Genomic DNA, 22,500 nt, shown 5'->3' with positions numbered 1-22,500 from the left:
TGGTAGTGCTGGGTGTGTCCCATCGGATGCCACTGCAGAGCCATTAGGTCAACCAGCACATGTGTGCGGCCCCTTCCCTTAGACTCCTCAGGGCCCTCGTGACATAGGCTCAGAAGACTGCCAGCCTCAAGCCTTACCTCTTCCAAGGGACGGCCACACCGTCTTCCAGGATCTTCTGTCCCATGAATCTCAGTTGCTGTTTGCAACTCAAAGGAGAGAAAAGAGCCTGCCTGCGGGGTCTCTTTGGGCTGGGGCCTTCCCCCGTGGGCTGCTCTCCCTCATTCTCCTTTTCTTCTTGCTTCTCTTCCTCCTCCTCCTCCTCCTCCTCCTCCTCAGGGGTGCTCCCGGATTCCACATTGCCCATCAGCTGGGCCATGGTGAGATGAAAGACACGGCAGCTGAAGCCCTCCAGGACGCCGCCCTTCACGTGCTGCTGGAGGATCTCCAAGGTGGGGAAGACCCGGCAGCAGGCCATGCACCTGAAGCCGGTCTCCATGGTCACCATCCAGTCCGGTGTCTTGGCCCTGGGTCTCTCCTCGACGGCAGGTGACCCTGATGGGCTGCCTGGCTCTGCCCTTTCCTCATACTCTTTCTCCTCCCCAGTGGGCTCACTGTCAGACAGGAGGCTTTCGGTGAACACATCAGAGGGGCACGTGCCTACTGTGCACGCATCCTCAGGAAGGGTCACTTCTTCTATCGTCAGCTGCTTTTCAGGCAACTCCAAGGGTTTCTTTGTCTTCCAGGAGACAGCGACACCCTTGTTCACTTGTACCTGCATGTAGTATATTTTCATGCCCCTTTCCTCTTTGTCTGGGTGCAGATCGTTCTTACAGGGTGAAGAGGGCGAGGAGGAGACACAGTGTGATGGGGGAGCGGTCTCCCCTTCTTCCTGAACCTGGGCTAGGGGTGCTGTAAGCCAGGCAGTGTCTCGAAATCTCCGCATTGCTGAAAAAGGAAATTAAAACCATAATAACATGCATGGGCCGTGCCGGAAGCTGAGGGAGCAGGTGTGGTAGACGAGAGAGGGACATTTGCATGACGTAGCTATGTCGTGAGCTTGGTGTCTGTTGGCCGTAGGATGGAGCGGTGTATCTGGTGTCATCTGTGGGCTTTTCATGTGCGTGGGGGGGATACTGGAGCGGTGTCTGTATACAGGGGTGTGGAGTATGGTGGTGAGGGCTGTGGTATGTGAGGGATGCGGCTGGATGCGTGTATGACAAGGAGTGTGAGTTTGGGAATATCGGTGGTGCATTCCTTGTGGAATGGGGCTGTGGTGCTTGGGGCTTCTGTGTGCTCTCAGAAGGGCTGTGCCTGGAGGGCGGATGTATGTGTGAGCTGTGTGGACCTGAGCTGGATGGTCCTGCTCTCAGGCTGGAGGTGTATGATGCAGAACTCTGTCCTTCTCTGGAAGCAAAGGCAAAGGCAAAGACAATGCCTACATTTTCCTCTGAAGATGCTTCATCTGGTCCCTCTTCCCTCCACCTCAAGCCCAGACCTTTCCGGCCCCTGCTCCTTGACTTCCCCACCATGGTACTACCAGGATTCACACCGCCCCCCCAGACTCAGCTGGCATCCACTCCCTCGGAACAGCTCAGCCATCCTGCCCAGGCTCTTCCACAGAGCCCTCATCACCTCTGATGACCCTGGATTTCCTCTCAGCCTCCCTGGGATCTGTGTGCCTCCTGCCTCACAGCCAAGCACCCCCTCACCTGAGGAGCCCCGCGCCCTTACCAGCGTAGCTGAGCTTGAGCGGAGTAGAAGTACAGAAGAAGTATTTAGAGGCAGAGGAGACCTCCCCTGACCCTGGGCTGCAGCCTTGGGCCACCACAGTGGATCCAAGCCGAGGGGGATCCTCTTGTGACTTCGAGATTCCTGAGGGAGGAATGAAAGGCTCAGGGTGGGTTCATCAGTCCTCTGTCCACAAATATTTACTGAGTGTGTGACACGTGTCAGGTGCAGTGAATACACACAGTTGAGAGTGTGGTTCCCAGTGGATCCTCCAGGATTTAATTCCAATCAATACTTATTCTCTCACTGTCTAGTTGGTAATGTAGGCCTCGGTGGTGACTGTGAGTGTGTGGGAAGAGTGAGTGATGTGTATCAGTTAAGTCTGTGGTAAGTGTGGGGTTGGCATGGGGAGCACAGTGCAGATGTGTCTGTGTGTGTCTGTGGCCTTTGTGTGCATGGTTTCTGTTCACAAGTCAGGAATTCTGGGACATGTAACTTTTCCTCATTACATGGTGTGGCTTGTATTTATGGTGCGTGTTCATTCATTCATTCACCAAGATTCAGTAAGCAGCTACTCCTGTGTATCCGGCACTCTTCCATTGTTGTAGTCTTTGGTAACGCTGCACATTCTAGTAGGGGAAGACACACACTAAACAAAACTACAATAAATATGTAATACATCAGCTGGTGGTAAGTATATAAGGGTTGCCAGACTTAGCGAACAAGAATACAAGGCACCCAGTTAAATTTCAGTTTCAGATAAACCCAGAATAATTTTTTAGTGTAAGTATTCCCATGCAGTATTTGGCCTGACTTAGTTTTAGTGTGAGTATGGCCCATACAATATGTGGGACATACTGATACTGAAAAATTACTTGTTGTTTATCTGGAATTCAAATTGAACTGGATAGCCCATATTTTCTCTGGCAACCCTGACATGGGTTAGTGAGACTGTGGTTTACTGTGGTTTGTACAAAGCGGGTCTGGCATTACTCAAGAATGTGTTACAAGTGTGGTGTGTATGACACGTGACTGGTTTTTACAGAGGTATTTAGCGATGGCTGAAGTTAGCTGTGTTTGTGCAAGAGTTGAGGAGATACATATATATATATAGTGTGTGTGTGTGTGTGTGTCCTATATATAGTGTGTGTGTGTCTATATACATATCTCATCTCCCGCGTTTGGTGTTGGAGGAGAGGATTGTGATACAGGTGGGTTGTATGAGAACGTAGTACAGGAGGGATCCGTGTATATACCTCCATGTGCTGTGTGTGGTTTACTAAGGAAGTTATATGTGGGGTGTGTGATATTTTTGCTGTATCAGAGTGTACATGGGTATATGAGTTACTGTCTCATAAAACACCCCTAACAAGAAATCTGTATACACTCTTACGTACAACGAGTGTCGGCCAGGTCCAGGCAGGGTGACAAGAACTTTACCACGCAGACTTTATATCTGGTAAGCACTCTACCCCCATTCATCCCGCACTTCTCTGCACTACCACACACACACACACACACACACACACACACACTCACACACCCACACACACACAGGAACATAGAGCAAAATATTCTGAATGGTCAGGGGCAGTCATTGCCTTCCCCAGCCTGTCCCAGCCACTGCCTGAAAATCTGCCTGCTGTCTAGACCTCCATTCCCAGGGCCCATCCTACAGTCTCCAGGGCCCTGGGCCTGGTAGGAGCTACTGGGCTCTAATCTGGGGCAGAGGCCTCTAGCTGGAGCTCTGGGGTGACCACCCCTCTCCCAGGGCAAGCTACTCGCCTACATTTAATGCACGCAGACACCACGTGGCCCGTGGCTCTCAGAGCTCCCCGCAGGACCCTGTGGCCATTTCTCACCCCTGCCCACGCGGTCTCAGTCTCTGGAAAACCCTTCCCTTCCCTTGATTTCCTTTGGGAAATTCTTCCTGTTGAAGGAATAAAACCTCCTTGCTTTCAATATGACACCATCCCTAGACAAACAATCTTCTTTCAAAGTGCATTCCACTTGTCAAGATATTTTTCAACAGGGCCTCAACTCATGGGGCTTCTCTTTCCACTTTGGTAAAAGAGGCCAAGCAACTCATGGGTCTCTCTCAGCATCCTTGCATCCTTCACATCCCCCACCTCATGACCCCAGGGAAAGATCCAAGAGCATAAGAGAGAAATCGGGGACTGAGAAAAGCTGCACCTCTAGGTCTGTGCAAGCAGGATGCAGCCTGCTGTGAGTGCGACAAAGCTCCAGGCCCGGCTGCCCCAGGAGAGAGTCCTCAGACCAGCGGAGCTGACCTCCCATCTCCCAGGGGGCATCTGGCCGTTCTGTGCCGTCTCACACCACAGGGACCCTCCGGATGGATACGGCAGCATCAGTGAGACAAGGTCTCTCGCTCCCTGCTTCACAGGTGACACGTTCTCAGTCCCCCGCTTCCTAGAGAAGGTTCAGTTTGGCAGAAACCCATGTGCCCCAGACAAGTTGCCCCCCACATACCTCCTCCGTTCTCGGCAGTTTCCTGGGACTCTTCATTTTCCAGATGTTTCCTCTTTTGTCGCCGTTTCATGGTACCAACTAGAAGTCTCCCTTAGAAGATGCCTCAAGAGATGTCCAACTCCTCCTCTTCCCTACAGGTTGGCCCTTGTTGGCTCTTGGGCAATCCGTTGAAATGATTCAATACAAACAAAAATAGTCAAGTCTCCTAAATGGCTGAAAAACTTGTGCCACTTAGTGAACCAGCAGTACTGCCTAGTGCTCACCAGGGCTGTTATGTTTGCAAGGTTGCCAGGCGCACAGCGGAATTCTGTGACCTCAGTGCTGACATCAGAGCATTCGGTGGACCTGGGTTGAGCACAGTGTCTGCAATAGCACAGGCCCCATTTTCAAGAACAATTCCTTTTTCCCAGCCGAAGCTTTCCCGTGAAAGGGAAAGGTTCATACCATATCTATTATAAATTGTATCATACCATGTCTGTTATAAAATTCACATTTTGATTGGAGATCTTTGAATGTCTTTTCTAGAGAGATTTAATATGAATATTTTAAATGGTCTCCAGTTTCCCTGTGGATTATTGACATTTTAAACTCTGCACTTCAATTTTCCCTCAATACGTGTAATTTTGTCACGGCTATTTCTGTACTTAAAGATGAGGAACTATATAATTGATTTCTTCATTTTTTCCCCATCTCTTGCCAAGGTACTGCATTTGATTGTGTCTTGCGAATGAGTGAAAAATGCTAGTCCTTGAGTCAGGACATTGGGCCCTTTACCAAGTAACTCAACCTATCTGGGCTTCAGCTTCTGTATGTGCGATCAAGAGGCTTGGACTAGCTGACTTTTCAAATGCTGTGTTTCTTTGATTCACTCTCACTTACTGATCTGCTCCTTAAGAAGAGGGTCTGTTCTCATAAAGTAACAACAGTCTTTTCCTAACCTTGGGTTGGGCGGAGTTTAACTGTTCGTACTCAGTTTGTTAGTTATATTGCCTTCTACGTATGCTTAGCTCTAAATAATTTATATGGCTCTTGTGACTATGTTTAGATCTTCTTTTTTTCTTATTTTCTTTTACAGTTTCTAATTTGTTATCGCCAGTGTAGAGGAGCCTGACTGATTTTTAAAATGTATTGATCTTGTATGTGTGTGCCTTGTTGAACCGTCTTATTCGTTCCTGCTAGTTTATCTGTGGGTTCTTTTGGGTCTCCTAGATAAATGAGCATATTAAATGTAAATAATGTGTTCTTTGGATAAAGTTTATTTTCTTGCATCTATATATATAGAAGCAATATGTTGAATTGATTTAAATATTTAAATACTTACATACCTGTTATCACAATCTAACGTTCTTTATCTTATTTTCTTTCAATCAATATTATGTTTTCAAGACTTATCCACGTGAATCCATATAGATCTAGGTCTTTGATTTTTGACTGCTTGATATTATTTCATCACATGCATATAGCATCATTTATTTTCCATTCAAGCATTATTGGACAATTGGATTGTTTCCCTCCCTTCTCTAGAACAAACAGCATTTCCTAGAATATCCCTGAAGATGTCTGACAGTCGAGAAGGGCCAGGCTGCCCGAAGGATTGCTACTTGCTTTTAGCCACCTTCCAACAGGCCGTCTCCAGCCAGCAATTTGAAGCACAGCTGAAATGAAAACTGCCCCAAATGTGAAGATCTTAGGAGCTTCCTAGAAGGTGGGAGGTTAATGATAGGCATCCTGCTGGGATCCCAGGGGAGTCTGAGCTGGCCTGAAGCTCATCTTCCTCCTCCACCTCTCAAGAGAAATGTGGAGGAAAGAAGACTTCAAAAACTGTGAGTAGGGCCTCCCTGGTGGCGCAATGGTTGAGAGTCCGCCTGCCGATGCAGGGGATACGGGTTCGTGCCCCGGTCTGGAAGGATCCCGTATGCCGCGGAGCGGCTGGGCACGTGAACCATGGCCGCTGGGCCTGCGCATCCGGAGCCTGTGCTCCGCAACGGGAGAGGCCACAGCAGTGAGAGGCCCGCATACCGCAAAAAGAAAAAAAAAAAACAAAACTGTGAGCAGGCAGAGGGAGAGAGATTGGGGGCCGAAGCTGTAACTGAGGTCTTGGAGTGGGCTGTGAGCACGCAGAGCCTCTAGAGAGCCAGGCTCTGCCTTCTGAGAACTTCTCCCCTAAGGCTGCTCATAATTCACGTGATACCAGCCATATAGAGCCGACTTGGCCCACACTGTCACAGAAAGCCTTACCAGAATCTCTTCTTCTTCATACACTCTTGTGTCTGTTACTTGGTTATTGCCTTTGGTACTCCACTGATGTGAACCACAGTCGCCAGGGGATGGAGGACACTAGTGACCCATCTTGCTCTGTGGCCTCCGTCCACAGCTTGAGGGTAAGGGTAGAGGCCAAATGAAGGTCAAGAAGGAAAGATGGAGTTTGAAGAGAAGACCTGAGTTAAGGGTGTCTTCTCAAGTCTTGACGACTGAAATGTAGCTCCAGTACCTGAAGTCCTGCTTGTTCTCAAGGCTGACCACGGGGCTGGGTGCACTCAGTGAAGGAACCATATACACTTAGTATTTCCTTGCTTGCTCACACTTGCCCTCCTCTGATACACCCTCTGCAAGACTGATCTTCCCCTGAAACAACTTTCCACCTGCTACTGTCATCTCATGAACATCTGCTTCCCCTTCCTAGTGCCCCCCTAGAATGCCAGTGCAGCCAATTCATAATTTGATAATCATGCTGCTTACCATAGTCTCAGCAACTTCTGATACATTTTATTCACTTTATTCCATAGTCTTCACCCATCAATAATCTTCCTTAACTTCCTAGCTGCAGGTTAACCCATTCGGAATCATTTCTTTTTCTTTCTCTTCTTTGGCAAATCCTTTCTATCTTTTAAGGTCTTTTTCTTGTCTCTCTACCATCCTGCCTTCCTGAACTTCTTTGTTTTCCGTTTAAGTAACCTTTCAATCTCCTTCCCCAATTTCCTCCTAAACATTGAGAGTTTATTCCTCACACGTTAGACAGCGGTTTATGAATGGCCAGGCATAATGGACTCAGAATGAGTTGGCACCCCCGAGGTACCTGTCTTGCTGGGGAGCCACAGGTGAAGGGCTGGCTGCTGGACACATGTTTGCATGGAGTCAGGCTGAGTGGCCTCAGGGTGTTTGCTCTGCACTTGTGTGTGTTTCTCGCTAGTTGGTTTCCTCGCCAGCCACCTGTGACCTCCCTCCATCCAGCCCAGGGAATCCTTCTCATCACAGGGGTAGGATGTTTGTCTCGTTTTCCATCACATCCTTTCCCCAAAGTTTGGTTGTGAGTTGTTCCCATTCCAAAGACCTTTCCTCTTTGAAGAGAAAAGAGAAAATCTTTTCTCTCCTTTCCTCTCACTTCACTTCTGCTCTATTATCTCCTCCGTCCAGAATGGCCCACTGACTCAAATGGGTGTAGAACCGAAGATGGCAAGAAATGCCAGCAATTCTGAGATAATAATACGGATGGATCAGGAGAACTTGAAAACCTTTATCCCTCCACATTAAAAAAAATTGCACTTCCAGTGTATTCAGAGTCTCAGTGTAGAAACACAAATGATAGAGAAATTGAATTACACTCACGTTTTTCTTTCCTCCTTTCCTGATTTATTCGAATCCTCCAAGTTAACATGATGAACTATTTGTTAGGTAAACTTTCAGACATTTTCTACCCATGCACACTTTTCTTTTTTTCACATAATAGTGTGAACTAGGTCACTTTCAACATGCTGTGATTCTGTGATTCACTGTCTCCCACCGAGTCATCCACTGATAAAGTCATCTGTTTCACGGAGAAATATTTCCAATAGCTAATAGCCAATGTCTGTGGAGTGCTTACTCTGTGTCAGTTTCTTGTAACTACTTTACAGATCTTTTGTACAACGTACCCATGGAACAGGTACAATTATAACCCCCAAGTGACAGATATGTGTAGATAAGTACAAATAAATACAGTGGCCAAGTGTCTTGCCCAAGACACTGGGAAGGGCTTCATGTGGAGCCTGATCCTCGACATGCATCGGAAGGTCCCCACAGGAGAGAAACCATATAAGTGTGGGGAGTGTAGGAAGCACTTCAGTCAGGCCTCAAGTCTTCAGCTTCATCAGAGCATCCACACTGGAGAGAAGCCATACAGATGTGATGTGTGTGGTAAAGTCTTTAGTCGGTCTTCACAGCTGCAGTATCACAGGCGAGTTCATACAGGGGAGAAACCTTACCAGTGTGAGACGTGTGGTAAAAGCTTCAGTTGACGCTCCAATCTTATAAGTCATCACAAAATGTATACTGGGGATACATTTTATGAAAGCAGCGATAGTGGTAAGAACATCAAGGAACTGTCAGAGGATAGAAGTTCTACAAAATGATGTTTTCAAAAAACTCACGTGCAACGTGAATTCTTGCAAGCGTCAGGTCTCATCGGAGAGAAAGTATTTTAAATTAGTTGGTGTTGAAGCAGTAGCTAAACAGATTCTAGTGTTCAGCAGAGCACACAGCAGAGATCCCTTCTGAGTGGTGCAGTAAGGGCTGCATTCCGAACTTTGACATTTATCAGATGTCACTTAGGAGATAGCACTTAGAAAGGAAAAGAGTTTGGTCTGGGCTTTAACAAAAGTGTAAGGATGAGCTCGTCAAAATTGATGTCCATGAGAATGTGCGCTCCATGAGGGCAGGGACTTGGCTGCTGAATCTACACAACCTTATCATTGACTAGTGCTTTTAGGTGTGCTCAGTACTTGTGTTTTAAATAAACCAAAAGGGGGAAATGTATAATATATGAAAGTTGTATCCAGATGGGGAAACCTGCAAAGTAAAATTAATTCAGGACATGAACTTTTGTTGAAATACTGAAAACTACTGCAGAAAACCAATCTGCAATATATATTTTTTAAATTTATTTTTGGCTGCCTTGGGTCTTTATTGCTGCACGCAGGCTTTCTCCAGTTGCAGTGAGTGGGGGCTACTTTTCATTGCAGTGTGTGGGCTTCTCATTGCAGTGGCTTCTCTTTGTGGAGCACGGGCTCTAGGTGTGCAGGCTTCAGTAGTTGTGGCACGCGGCTGAGCTGCTGTGCAGCATGTGGGATCTTCCTGGACCAGGGCTCAAACCCGTGTCCCCTGCATTGGCAGGCAGATTCTTGACCACTACGCCACCAGGGAAGGGAAGCCCCCCAATCTTCAATATTAATATGCTATTAGCCTATCGCAACTGGCTCCTTGCCTCCCGCAGCCTCTGTTCTCAAGTTGGGTGGTTATTTGAGACCCCGTCTAGTTTTCCAAGGACTGTGTTCAGTAGAAATTGAACTATCTTGTGATTTTTTTTTCTGATGGTACAGAGTGAAAAAACATGATTAACTTTGCAACAACAGTAACTGCATAGTATACAATTGATTTTTTGTCTGTCAATATTAAGGCAGGGTTTACTGTAACACTTTGAAAGTGTCACAAAAATTGTTTGTCCCTAGAAAAAAAATTTTTAGTTGACCTTGAACTTACTGATTTCTAATTCTCTGCATTTTCATCCAGACTTTGAAATGTTTGCCTTCTAATTATTGTAGCATTTCTTCTAAACTTCTCAGGTAGGGGCTATGCCATATTCTTCCCCCACATCCATGAGGCAAATACCCAGAAAACTTGTAGGAATTTGATAAAATTATCCAGTGTATTATTGAGACAAGACTGACATTTATGTGCTTTTCCCTATTGGTTGCAGTAAAGCATGGTTTCAGGAAAGGAGTATATATATCAGAATATATTAGATCTCTTTGATTTAGAAATCATATAATTGGAAGTTATTGATTATGAGATTAAAATACCAAAAAGATGAACACCACATCAATGATGTCACTAAATTTTTTAATGGAAATTAGTGTACAGCTGTAAGAATTTGAGTTTTGATAGATTCCTATATTAATCTGAAGCTGGTAAAATGATGACAGGGACTTCCCTGGTGGTACAGTGGCTAAGAATTCGCCTGCCAATGCAGGGGACACGGGTTTGAGCCCTGGTCCAGGAAGATCCCACATGCTGTGGAGCAACTAAGCCCGTGTGCCACAACTACTGAAGCCTACGTGCTTAGAGCCTGTGCTCCGCAACAAGAGAAGCCACTGCAATGAGAAGCCCGCGCACCGCAACGAAGAGTAGCCCACACTCACTGCAACTAGAGAAAGCCCGCACGCAGCAACGAAGACCCAATGCAGCCAAAAATAAATAAATTAAATAAAAAATTTATTTTAAAAATTTATGACATATCATAATCGCAGGAGATACACAATATGGGCTTTGAGAGGTCACAGATTGTAGCCTTCATAGTATAATCAACCATAAATCTTTGTTAGTGTTTGTGTATGTGTGCATGTGCACACATGTATGTGTACATGCATAAGATCATGTGTAAAGGGATACTCTTCCAGAGTGGTTTTCCTAGGCAAGGAGCATTTTGTGATATTTTTCCATTTTATAACTTCATGTTATATTTTTTTTCATTGAATAGTGGGTATTGCCAAAGCAGGAAATTATTTTAATAGAATTTGAAAAAGTATTAAATAATTATCCCTTGCAGTTAAGACCTCATATGATTGTTCTATATTGTCATAAGGCATATAAGATCAAAATATGGTATGAACTCTGGAAGCCAATTTCAAAAACAAAACAGTTCTCAGATTATTTTGCATACACAGAAAAATTCATGAGTTTCAACAGTTGAAGCTTTATTATTTATGCTGTGCTTTAACTACAGATCCATAATAGGGAGAGGGAAAATCCTGGAGCTAGAAACAAAAGTGGATATACCTACATTGTGGAGGTTTAAAAAAAAAAAGTTTCTCTTGTTGAAAAGATGCACATGAGGAGAGAACTAAGCATAATAGCAGAGGACCCTCTGGATGTGGAACCAGTAAGGACAAAGCAGGTTTGGATGGCATTCCATACGCAGACCAATGGTGGTATTTTTAATATAGTTGGTTAAAGGGCTTTATTTAGCAAGTTACAGTTGACCCTTGAACAATATGGGTTTGAACTGGGCAGGTCCACTTATATGCAGGGTTTTTTTTAATAGTAATTACTACAGTACTACATGATCTGTGGTTGGTGGAACCCATGGTTGCAGAATTGCAGATACAGAGGAACCACGGATATGGAAGTCTGACCATAAGTTATTTATACAGATCTGTCTATCCATCCATCCATCCGTCCACCCATCTGGAGAGAGAGAGAGGGAGTGAGTGCACGTGCTAGGTATTTACAGAAGTAGATATGGAAGTGCGAGGATATACAAACACACACATGTGTATGTGATGTATACAAGCATGTATATCCACGTTTCTATTTCAGGGCTGGAGCAAGGAAAGTGTAGAATGATCCTGGAGAAAATTTACTGTGCCAGAAAGTAGGAAAGAGTGGTGGGACGTGTAAAAAGATCCAGCTTGAAGAGACTCACACTGGGTAAATCTGAGCAATTTGACCATAAAATAAATAATTATCATACAGAATATGAATAAAAAAAGAGGAAGGGAGGGAAGGAAGGGCTCTCATAATAGAATGCCAAACCATAAATATATAGAAGGAATGATGTAATGTAAAAATCATTATTTACAACCATCATAGTAATGATAGGTTCTGGCAAGAGTAATCAATGAATTATAAAACTACTGGTTGAAAGTTTACAAGGAGCAGGATGCTACAAAACCCAAAATATCTCTCCACAAGGTATTAATCACAACAAGAAATACAGTAGGTATAAATTTGGTGAACACTACCTTAGCCAAGAGGTGAACATTATCAATAACAGAACAAACGAACGTTTTAGATCTCTGGGGTATGATATACTGAGAAGGACGCAACGTTGCTTCAGTATTATTTCTGACAGAAATAAACAACCAGATCTTATCACAAGGAAGCATCCATGTTGAGAGTCTCCTGTTTCACAGTTATGACCACAGGGAGCATAACTGGCCAAAGGTCCCAGCTGCTGCTCTTAAATCCATCACCACGTTTGCCTGGAGGCCGGCCTTGCCCCTGATTGCTCCTAGTCAGCACAGCAGGGATCCTAAGGCAGGCCATTTCTTGGAGACCAGGATTCCTCTGTCCAGTGACCTTTTTTCAAGGACTCTGACAGCCTTGAAGGATTTTACGTAGATTACAAGGCAGTCTGGGATGATTTACCAAATCTTTCTTCCAAATCTTCACTCAGGGTCACACTTGCACTATGAGCTGATAGTTCTGCCAGCCTTCCAGAGCTCCCTGCCATTTTCTCTCCGATGTTTTCCCTAATGAAATATTTGTTCATTAAAGTCTTTCTCAGCACTTTGCCGTCTAGTTCTTGGAGGACCAGGACAAACCCCAAACCCTAGAAGCATCCCTTTTTGGCTCTTTCTAGTAACCTTCCTTTCCATATGGTAGCCACTAATTTGTAATGGTGTAGATTCACTTAGCCTATTTTGTACTTTATATAAATGGAGTCATGTAATAGGTGCTATTTTGTGTTGGCTTCATTTGCTCCACAGTATATCCATGACATTTATCCATATTGTTGGGAGTGGATACCGTTGATTCATTTTCATTGGTGGATATTATTGCAGTGTGTAAACATATCAAAATCTATTTATTAATCCCATTATTGGTGGGTATTGGGTACTTCCCCATTCTTGGCTATCACAGGTAGTGGTGATGTGAGCAATCTAGAATGTGCCTTGTGCACTTGTTTGAGGGATATTTCTATGGGTGGAACCAAAGGGTTATAGGGTATATGTTCAACTTTGGTAGATACAGTTGACCCTTGAAGAATGCATGGGCCTGAGGGATGCATCTGAGTCTTTTAGTCCATAGATGTTTTTAAAATATCTCTCACTTTTGGCCCAAGAGTGCTGCGTTTGGGTTTACGGTGTTTCTTAACTTTAAAATAGTCCAATTTTTCAATTTTTTCTTTCACAGTTGGTGATTTTTTTGGTCTTAAGAAATTCTTCCTACTCCAAGGCAAAAAGGCTATTATCTTACGTTTCTTTCCTAAAGCATCATTGTTTACTTTTCAAATTTAAGTCTGCAGATCTTCTGGAATTTATATTTTTATATCCTATGCAGTAATGATTAATATTTTTCCCATATGGATATCCAGCTGACTGAGAACCAAGAGTTGACCCTTGGACAACATGGGTTTAAACTACACAAGTGCACTCATACGAGGATTTTTTTTTAATAGTAAATACTGCACTACTACACGATCCAAGGTTGGTTCAATCCTCAGATGCAGAATTGCCGATTATGGAGAAACCATGTACGTACAGAGGACTGGCTATAAGTTATACTTGGATTTTCAACTTAGCAGAGGGTTGGCACCCCTAACCCCCTTGAACCCTAGTTCAAGGATCAACTGTATTAACAAGAATTCTTTCCCCTCTCTGCTGCAGTGTTTTCTTTTCTTTCTTTTTTCTTTTGGCCATGCTGCGTGGCTTGCAGGATCTCAGTTCCCTGACCAGGGATTGAACCAGGGTCACCACTGAGCCACCACTGAGCCACCAGGGAAGCCCCCCTTTCTACTTTAATATATGCTTTTAAGGCTCAACATTTCCCTCTATGTATGTGTTCAAATCTCCAGATCCAATTATGAATTTGAATGTTTCTCTTCATGGTTCTGTCAATTTTTGCTTTATAAAGTATCAGCTGAAGTTATTAGTTTCTGATAATTTGAAACTTTTATGACTGTGAAGTGTCCCTCCGTATGTCAAGTAATGCTTTTTCCTTCCCCTTAAAGTTCACTTGGTCAAATAGCAATGTCACAGATTTTATAATTACAGAAATAACTTGAGACCTAGGATGTTGATGTCTGTCTCTAGAAAGGATTTTCCCTTGCTTCTGCACGGGTTGTAAGATGCTAACAAAACACGTTCACCTTTACACAATTTCAGGGAATGAGGTGTTTGGGCGTTTGGCTTCAGTCCCTGCCAAAGAAAGCCCAGTTTCCTTCTCCCCTTATTCCAATGGTGAAACTCCTTGGGGTTTACCAGGAAGCCTTCGTGGCTGTTAATGCTTTTATGTCGCTTAGCCTCTTGAAGACGTCCAAAATTCTACTGAGTTTGTACGCCTTTCAATGAACAGAATCTACACTCTTCTGAGGCCTACACAGTAGGACGTCAAGACTGCCTGAGACCTTCTCAGGGATTCCGGAAAGTGCAAACCAGAGTGAAAACATGTAGGCCAGAGCTCGTGCCGGTAGACACCCCCGCACCCACCCTTGCATTCTGGGACATGTAGTCCAGAGCTCGTAAACTCGTGTAGTCCCATATACTGCAGCTACAGTAACGCCTCGCTGTAAAGGTTTACCCGCGGAATTCTGGGAAATGTGGTCCAGGAGTTCCGGGTTAGTCGCAGGCACTTCCGCCCCAGGAGGACACGTAGCAGCCATGTTTTGCTTGATGACGGTGTTTCAGGTCCGCTCTTCACGACCCCTTCAAGCTTCCCCTTTGCAGACCTTTCATTTGGGGAGAAAGAGGAGGTGCGGCTAAAAGCGGAGGTTTGAGGGCCTGGAGTGGTGATGTACGTCCCGCGGGCGGAGCTTCTTTGCGTTTGGTAAGGTACCCGGGATGGGGTGGGCTCAGGTCGTGCCTCCTGGGGTTTGAGGGTCTCCCCGGTTTTCTTCACCCCTAACCTGACCCCGTCCCCCACCTATGAGCTAGCCCTACCGCTTCATACGGCGTCACACTGGGTGAGTTGCTTAACTCCTCTGTGCCTCCGTTGCTGTTCGGTAAAAGGGGGGAAAAAGGAATGCCTTGTTAATATAGTGTTGTGAGAAGAAACGAGATAGCACAAGTAAAAGGTCTACAACTGCCTGATACATTGTTGGTATTAATACTACGCTAATTCGGGAGGCACCCATTTCGCAGCGGGATTCTGTGAGCCCAGGAAGCTGAATTGTCCTGGACTCCTGGCCTGTTTTGGAAGGAGAGGACTTCTAGCTGGTACGGGGGCGGAAGGGGGTGCGGTATGAATTAGTGGGGATGGAAACACAGCCCTGGTATTTCACAGTCTCCTTTCCTTCCCCAGCCCTGGCTTCTCCAAAAGCACTGCACGGAGGAAGAGGCAACAGAGCCCCACGTGAGTAGGACTTGGCATTCTTCTACTTAAGATATTCCTGTAAATTGTAGAACGTATGGGACATGGGTAACGATGATAACTGAGCCTTGGTCACTAATTTCCATTCTAAAAGCTTTATACAAATGAACACATTTCCATCAGGCAGTGGCTCTGTGAATTGGTACTGCTGTTTTCTCTACTTTAAGGCTGAGGAGCTGGGGGCAGGGAACACAACCCTGTTGGCCCATCCTCACCCAGATGGTAGGAGGCAGAGCTGGGGTTGGGACCCAGGCAGTTTGAGTCCAGCAGCTGAGTTTGCTAATCCCTTTGGTATATTCTCTTTGAGCATAGGGTACTGGCTAGAATCATATCATGAAAGGAGGTTGGGACTTAATTGTGGGGACCTTGAGAGCAAGGTTTAGGCTATTTTATGAGTTTTTAAGATAGTTTTCTCAACTGGGTCATTTATTTTATTTCAAATAATATGTATATCATAGAAGTAGCATAATCATTATGGAAAAATGCAGATATATACATAAAGAAAAATTTTAATTATCTGTAACTTTAGGATGTAAAGATAACAGTTGTTAATGTTTTAGTGCCTTTTTGTCTGGTTACTCTTTGTGTATGTTTCTGTGTAGTGGAGGCTGTTTTTTGTGGGACTGATGTTACACTGCAGTGCTACTCAAATTGTGGTCCACAAACCAGCGGCATTGGCATCACTTGGATAGAAATGCCCAGCCTTGAGCCCCATTCGAGACCTTCTGATTTATAATTTCTGCGTAGGGGGTCCAGGAGGCTGCATTCCAACAAGATCCCGCAGTAATTCACATGCACGTGAAAATTCGAGAAGCTCAAGAGAGGGTCTTTTCTGGAAACTGAGGCCGAGGAAATTGACCCTGCTGGATGTCACAGATAAAACTGAGCTGGATTCACCAAAGCCCTACTTAGTCCAATGATTTTATTCCCCCACTAATTATTGTCAACTGTCAGGGCCCCTTTCAGAAATCTGAATTGAGCAGAAGACAGCTAGCAAGTGTAGAGTCAAAATGGAGGTCGTTAGAAGTTGTGAAGATATCTCTCTCCCAAGCTTTGGGGAGTGGAATCATTGCCATCTTTTGTACTAGATCGAACCCGGGCCCCCTGCATTGGGAATGTGGAGTCTTATCCACTGCACCACCAGGGAAGTCTCCCATTTATTTCTTAAACTTTCCTATATTTATAATGATATAATTACAATTCAGATTCCTGTCTTTTTTCGTTTGAATTAGGTATGGACTGTCAAACTATTTTTTATTGTTGTTGCAGAATCCTGGCTTTTATTAGTTCTCTTTACCTCTGTGCATAATTGTCAAAAGGGTACTTCCTGTTTAAAAAGAAACTTAACGTATTTTTATACCTTTTGTAAAAAGTTGTCCATGTCAATTTAAATGTTATTGTTGCAGTCACAAAATCTTTAGGAAGACAAGCAGAGATTTTCAGAAGTCTATAAAGACTCTCACATAACAGGGCAACAATGGATGACCTCCACATGTCTGACAGTCTTCTGTTGGTAGAAATCACATCTCTAAGGATAATTTCTAACTAAAATATCATCTGCTTTACCGCAGTTGCTAAGAAATAAGAAACCCTGACAGTGGTGTTCTCAGAGCTTCCTACCTTATGACGATGTCACGAGGTGGATGCCCGTGTTCTCCCCTACTGGCAGAGGACAGAACTGAGGCGAAGAGATGTGAATAATTTGCCCAGGGTGACACTGCTAGTGAATGGCGTAGCCTGATCAGAGCCCATGCATATTGACTCCAAAACCCACTCTGACTTACATGGTCTCTGTTTACACCATACCCAGAATACGAATGACCCCTGTGGAAGCTGCAGGCACACTGTGAGGGGGCCACTGTGTATGGATGGGCAGGTCATTCCTCACACAGCCACTGAGGGGGTTCACGGGGGCATCTGGTATCTGCGTGGGGCTCTGCTCATCAAGCATAATCAGCTGTAGCCACCCCGAGGACTGGGAGCCTTGGTAATTCACAATGAGCACCACGTGGGTTAGTGACTTCTTTTTCTTTAAACCAGTTTCCAGTTTGACTTCTTCTTTCCCTGTCTGTCTTGTTAGGACTCTGCACTGCCCCAGAAGGAGAGAGAAAATGAGCACATTCCAGGTGAGTAGAGCTTGCCTTTCTTGCTGTTAAAAACGCCATTTTTGTACTCAGGTTGGACACAGGTTTTCCTCTTTTTTTTCTTTTTCTTTTTTTTTTTTTGATTGGAGTATAGTTGATTTACAATGTATTAATTTCAGGTGTACAGCAAAGTGATTCAGTTATACATATATATACATATATTTTCAGATTCTTTTCCCTTATAGGTTATTACGAAATATTGGGTATAGTTCCATATGGGTTTTCTCTTTCAAGGAGAGTCTAAGCATATGAGGACCTGAGTGTGCCATGTGTGCTTTTTAAAAAATTCCTGTTAAATTTAATTGGTTTCGGTTTTAATTTTTGTTTTATTTCATCATTTTTTTATTTTACAAGTAAAAGAAAAATTAAGGGAAATGAAGGACATCTTCCAGTCTACTGCTTACCTGCTTACAAATTAGCTGCATTTCTATTTCTGTAATCTCTTCATCATATGTATTCATGGATGTGTATTTGTATTTATAACATAGATACAGTTTTAAATTGTTTTTTTCATTTAATACTAGCTAACATTCACTTTTAATTGCTTTATCATGTTCCTGCAAACTTATGCACCTATTTTTTTTTTTTTTCTGGTATGCGGGCCTCTCACTGTTGTGGCCTCTCCCGTTGCGGGGCACAGGCTCCGGACGCGCAGGCTCAGCGGCCATGGTTCACGGGCCCAGCTGCTCCGCGGCATGTGGGATCTTCCCGGACCGGGGCACGAACCCGTGTCCCCTGCATCGGCAGGCGGACTCTCAACCACTGCGCCACCAGGGGAGCCCTGCACCTATTTTTTATACTATTCTTTACTCACAGACATTTAGTTTAAAGACTTCTCCTGTTTTAGGAGCACTACAGTGACAGTGTTCCTGATTTAACCTTTTTCTCAAAATATCTGTTCTGAAGAATATTGCCCCTTTTTGCCCTTAACATAGTAGGTTTAGGTATTCAGAATTTAAGAGGTATGTTTTACATGTGGTGCCTTGGATGTTTTTTGGTAGAATATCCAAATACGGCAGAGCACAGCAGGATCAAACTGCTGCTTCACGCAGAAAAAATAATGTATCGTTAGAAGTTTTCTCACGACCAGAGTTAGATTCAGTCTTCCCCATGCTTGAGTCAGGCCCTTTGTGTATTTTATTTACTGGTTTGTTTCTTTTTCCATCTTATATTTTTTTCTAATCAGAGTAATACATGACCTTAGTTTAAAAAGTCCAGTGGTACTTAAAGCACTTGTCACTGCATAGACAGCTCAGAACAATTGTATAAAGAGGTGCTTGGTTTCATCTTTGTTTTAAATATAAAGAATCGGGGTTGTGAAAAAAGGAGGAACCAACTCAGACTCACCCAGAAAACCAAGGGTCTGGAGTCAGAGTATTGCATTCAAGCGAAAGACAGAAACGGGGAAAGAGAGAGTTTTCATTCAGAGACCTGGCATGGCCTTTTGGTTAGTTTCCACATATAACACTCCTTCTCAGCTGGTTCCCACCTCAATGAGAAAGCAGGTGCCATCAAATACTGCCAGGACTAAATTGGTAACTGTTTCTGGGGTACTTGGCAATAATAATTAAACAGTGAAAGCCTTTTAGTTCAGGATCCAGTGGTTAGAATTCTAGGGAGTTTACTTATGAGTTGTCTGAGAGCCCCAGGTAAATACACAAAGCTTTCTCTTTCATAGCTGCACGTCCGGTGAGGCTGAGGAAAGTCAGTGTGTGGCATTGGCAGGATGGAAGGAGGGGGTGCTGGGAAGTCTGCACACCTCACAGGAGCCGGAGCAACTTCCCATCCTCCTCGTCTCCTCGGGGCTGCCCCTCTTCCACTGGCCACTGGGTATAAGATTGAGGTGGTGTTGTTTGTCGTAGGAGGCGGTGACCTTCAAGGACGTGGCCGTGGCCTTCACAGAGGAGGAGCTGGGGCTGCTGGACTCGGCCCAGAGGAAGCTGTACCAGGATGTGATGGTGGAAAACTTCCGGAACCTGGTCTCAGTGGGTGAGGACAGCCTTTCTCTGCGAGTGTCTTTGTGACCTTGGTGTTTCAAGGCTTTGGGCCTCTTGAGGTGGTTCCCTGAGTTTGGGGACCAGACTTTTGCAATTCCTGTGGGACACGAGAGGATGTCTCTGGTCTTTCTAAACAGTGTGTTTCAGGTCCTTTTCAATTATTTTGTAAAAGAACTGTAAATCGACAGTATCTTGCTGTACCTTGTGTATTCTTTTTCAGATTTCCCTCCCTGCCATTAGTGGATCATAAAGCCAATTTATTGAGCCCTACGTGTGATTTTTTAATGAAATAAAATAGTATAGAAAATATCAGAGTTTCTTAGGAAGAGTACAGCACATTGCAGCAGAAACTCTGGGCGATGGCATGAGTGGTGTGAGAGCCAGTGGGAACAGATTTCATGAAAAGAGACATTGGTTAGATATAGGTCATTCAAGCTTCGTTTTAGTAATGTATACTTTTCTACCTGTGTATCTAGGTTGTGAAATAAATGCTGTTTCTTCAGTGGGTCGTGATACAAAGTTTGAAAAACACAGCTTTCAATACCTTGAATATGCAGTTGGAACTCAAATTTCTAGTAAACTTTCGCTCTAGCCCGTTCATGTTAACTTGTGACTTTGCATGTTCTCATTCTTCAAACGAGATACAAAACATATAGAAAGAGAAGAGAGGCTTTGGTTGATGAATTCAGCAACCCAGATAGAAATTTAGGTGAGAACCAAGCAGTCGTGAGTTCCTATGGTTAGCTCTCTATCTGTTTTGCTTCTCACCAGCCCTGTGCTGTCCATCACCTGGTCCCAGTTGGAAATCTCTTTCCAGGATTATTGCATAGTCTTTGTACTGGTCACCTGTTGCCACCCTTCTCCTCCCACAGTTTGTTCTTTAGGTGGCAAAGTGATCTTTTGTAACTTTAAGTCAGGTTATGTTCTTGTTTCAAAATTCTCTTGTGGCTTCTTTTACTTAGAATAAAAACCACTTAAAGTGGCTTCTAGAGCCTTCTGTGGGCTGCTGTTCGTTCTCCACCACCTCCCTGAATACACCACCTCTCCTCCCTCTTACCCTATCTTTTCCAGACCTGCAAAGGATGCTTCTGCCACAGAGCCTTTTCCTTGTCCTTCTCTCTGCCTGGAATACTCTTTCACCTGTAATCTTTTAGGCCTCTACTTCTTTCAGTCAGTCACCTTAAAGATGAGGAGGTGGCTGTCCTCTGACCACCCTATGGAAAATACAGTCCTCTCTTTCTTACTCTCTCTGCCCTGCCTTGTTTTGTCTCTAAGCGTTTCACTCATGTACATTTTGTTCACCTGTTTCTCACCTCTCTTTCTTCCACTGGAGGGTAATCCAGGAGTGCAGGAGGAATTTGGTCTGTTATATGTTTATTGCTCACTAGCCTCAGTGCTTAGCATAGTCTTGGTACATGACAGGAACTCTTAAATATTTCTTGAACAAACGAATGAGTTAATGGATAGAGAAATTAGCCTTCCATGAAAATAGCTAGTAGGCGGTGAACAAATCCGAGTGAATAAGGGATATTGCTAAATGTTTTTTTGTCTTCAAATGAATTCCTAGCCTAATTCTAACTTCTCAGGTGCCCATGATGTGTGTATGTGTGTGTTTGCCTTTCTGTACAAGTTGGCCCTCATCAACTTGCACAAAAAATATATGTATAGAACCTGTAATTATAACCAAACTGAGTAAAATGCTTTCCCTGTGACTTTCCTTGAGCTCTTAGTAGCAGAGCAAATTCATTTGGGGAGGAAATACTGTTTTGAATGAGGATTCTTATGTCTACTTCTTAGGTAACCCTCCCATAGAAGGAAAGAAATTTCTATTTCCTTATCCCTTATACCAGGGGAGAACAGGTCTCAGAAAACAGCCAGCTGGTGAGTTAGCCTTTCCCTTAAAAGATTTGCCCCGCTGCGTCCCATTTGCCTCCTCCAAAGCCCACCTCACTAATAAGAAATCGATCTTTGTTAGCTCTACAAACATTTTGTGTGTGTGTGTGTGTGTGCGCATTTGTATGTATCTTGTAGAAGGCATTTTAGATAATGTCACCTTGAGTGCTTTGATCATTCTTTAATAGTTTCTAGTCTGTTTCTTCTCAATACTTATCACAGGCTATGGAATTTATTCCCAGCTCACTCATAAACCCCATTCTTCACTTTGGAACTCATTCTTGTTAAAGACCAATGTATCTGTGTCCAAGAATTTTCCATGCTGTTTTTAAAGAGACAGCATTCTTCCCTAGCCTCTAAATTTTGACTCCTGCTTGGCAGGGGGAGTGGAGGAACATATTAGGCAGCACAAATGCCTCAGAAGGATCCAGTGCATAGGTCTTCATGCTTTTTTTTTAACCCCACTGATGCTTAGACCCTTTTTTAAAATTAATTAATTTTTGGTTGCATTGGGTCTTCGTTGCTGCATATGGGCTTTTCTCTAGTTGTGGTGAGCGGGAGCAGCTCTTCGTTGTGGTGCGCAGGCTTCTCATCGCAGTGGCTTCTCTTGTTTCAGAGCACGGTCTCTAGGAACGCGGGCTTCAGTAGTTGTGGCACGTGGGCTCAGTAGTTGTGGCTCACGGGCTTAGTTGCTCTGCGGCATGTGGGATCTTTCCGGACCAGGGCTCGAACCTGTGTCCCCTGCACTGGCAGGCAGATTATTAACCACTGTGCCACCGGGGAAGTCCCGGTTTTTAGCCCCTTTCATATCCTCCTCAGCACTAACCCCCTTGGTGTGCTGCCGCCTCGGGTGCAGCCTTTCAACTTAAGCAAAACTGTACTTTCCAGGCCTTTTCCTGTATCTGATACCTGACTTGTAAAAGCTGTTTCGCTTCTCTGACTTGGTTCAAACTTAACCTGGGATTCAGAATTGTGGAGAATCCTAGAAATCAAACTGAGTTCACCTGTGCATGCATTTCTTGAGCCCTGACTAACTGCTAGGCACTGTTAAAGCTGTGAGCACAGCAAAATGCTTGTCTTTATTGATACTGTGTTATGGTAGGAATGACATGTAATTTTTGAAA

General features: G+C 44.3%; 2 protein-coding genes across 2 annotated transcripts in view; one reads left to right on the top strand and one right to left on the bottom strand.

Moving 5' to 3' along the window:
• Positions 1–262: 262 nt before the first annotated feature.
• On the bottom strand, positions 263–4,288 carry LOC132502205 (protein FAM170A-like; the record flags this gene model as incomplete). The annotated part of the gene is made up of 3 exons (XM_060118055.1): positions 4,219–4,288; positions 1,732–1,872; positions 263–945 (listed from the first exon to the last, which is right to left on the bottom strand). Coding segments are annotated over exons 1-3 (894 nt in total), but the record flags the coding sequence as incomplete, so codon positions are not given.
• Positions 4,289–14,309: 10,021 nt separating this feature from the next.
• The window catches only part of LOC132502212 (zinc finger protein 234-like), a 258,802-nt gene continuing 250,611 nt past the window's right edge, over positions 14,310–22,500 (top strand). The window contains 4 exon segments of the mRNA XM_060118061.1: positions 14,310–14,660; positions 15,274–15,324; positions 17,423–17,468; positions 19,349–19,475. Of these exon segments, the coding sequence (XP_059974044.1) occupies positions 14,571–14,660; positions 15,274–15,324; positions 17,423–17,468; positions 19,349–19,475 (314 nt within the window). The 5' untranslated portion in view covers positions 14,310–14,570.

This window comes from Mesoplodon densirostris, chromosome 14 (genome assembly GCF_025265405.1).
Source record: "Mesoplodon densirostris isolate mMesDen1 chromosome 14, mMesDen1 primary haplotype, whole genome shotgun sequence".
NCBI classification, from domain to species: domain Eukaryota; kingdom Metazoa; phylum Chordata; class Mammalia; order Artiodactyla; family Ziphiidae; genus Mesoplodon; species Mesoplodon densirostris.
The sequence above is the reverse complement of the archived record's forward strand: the minus strand, read 5'-3'. Positions and strand labels throughout refer to the sequence as shown.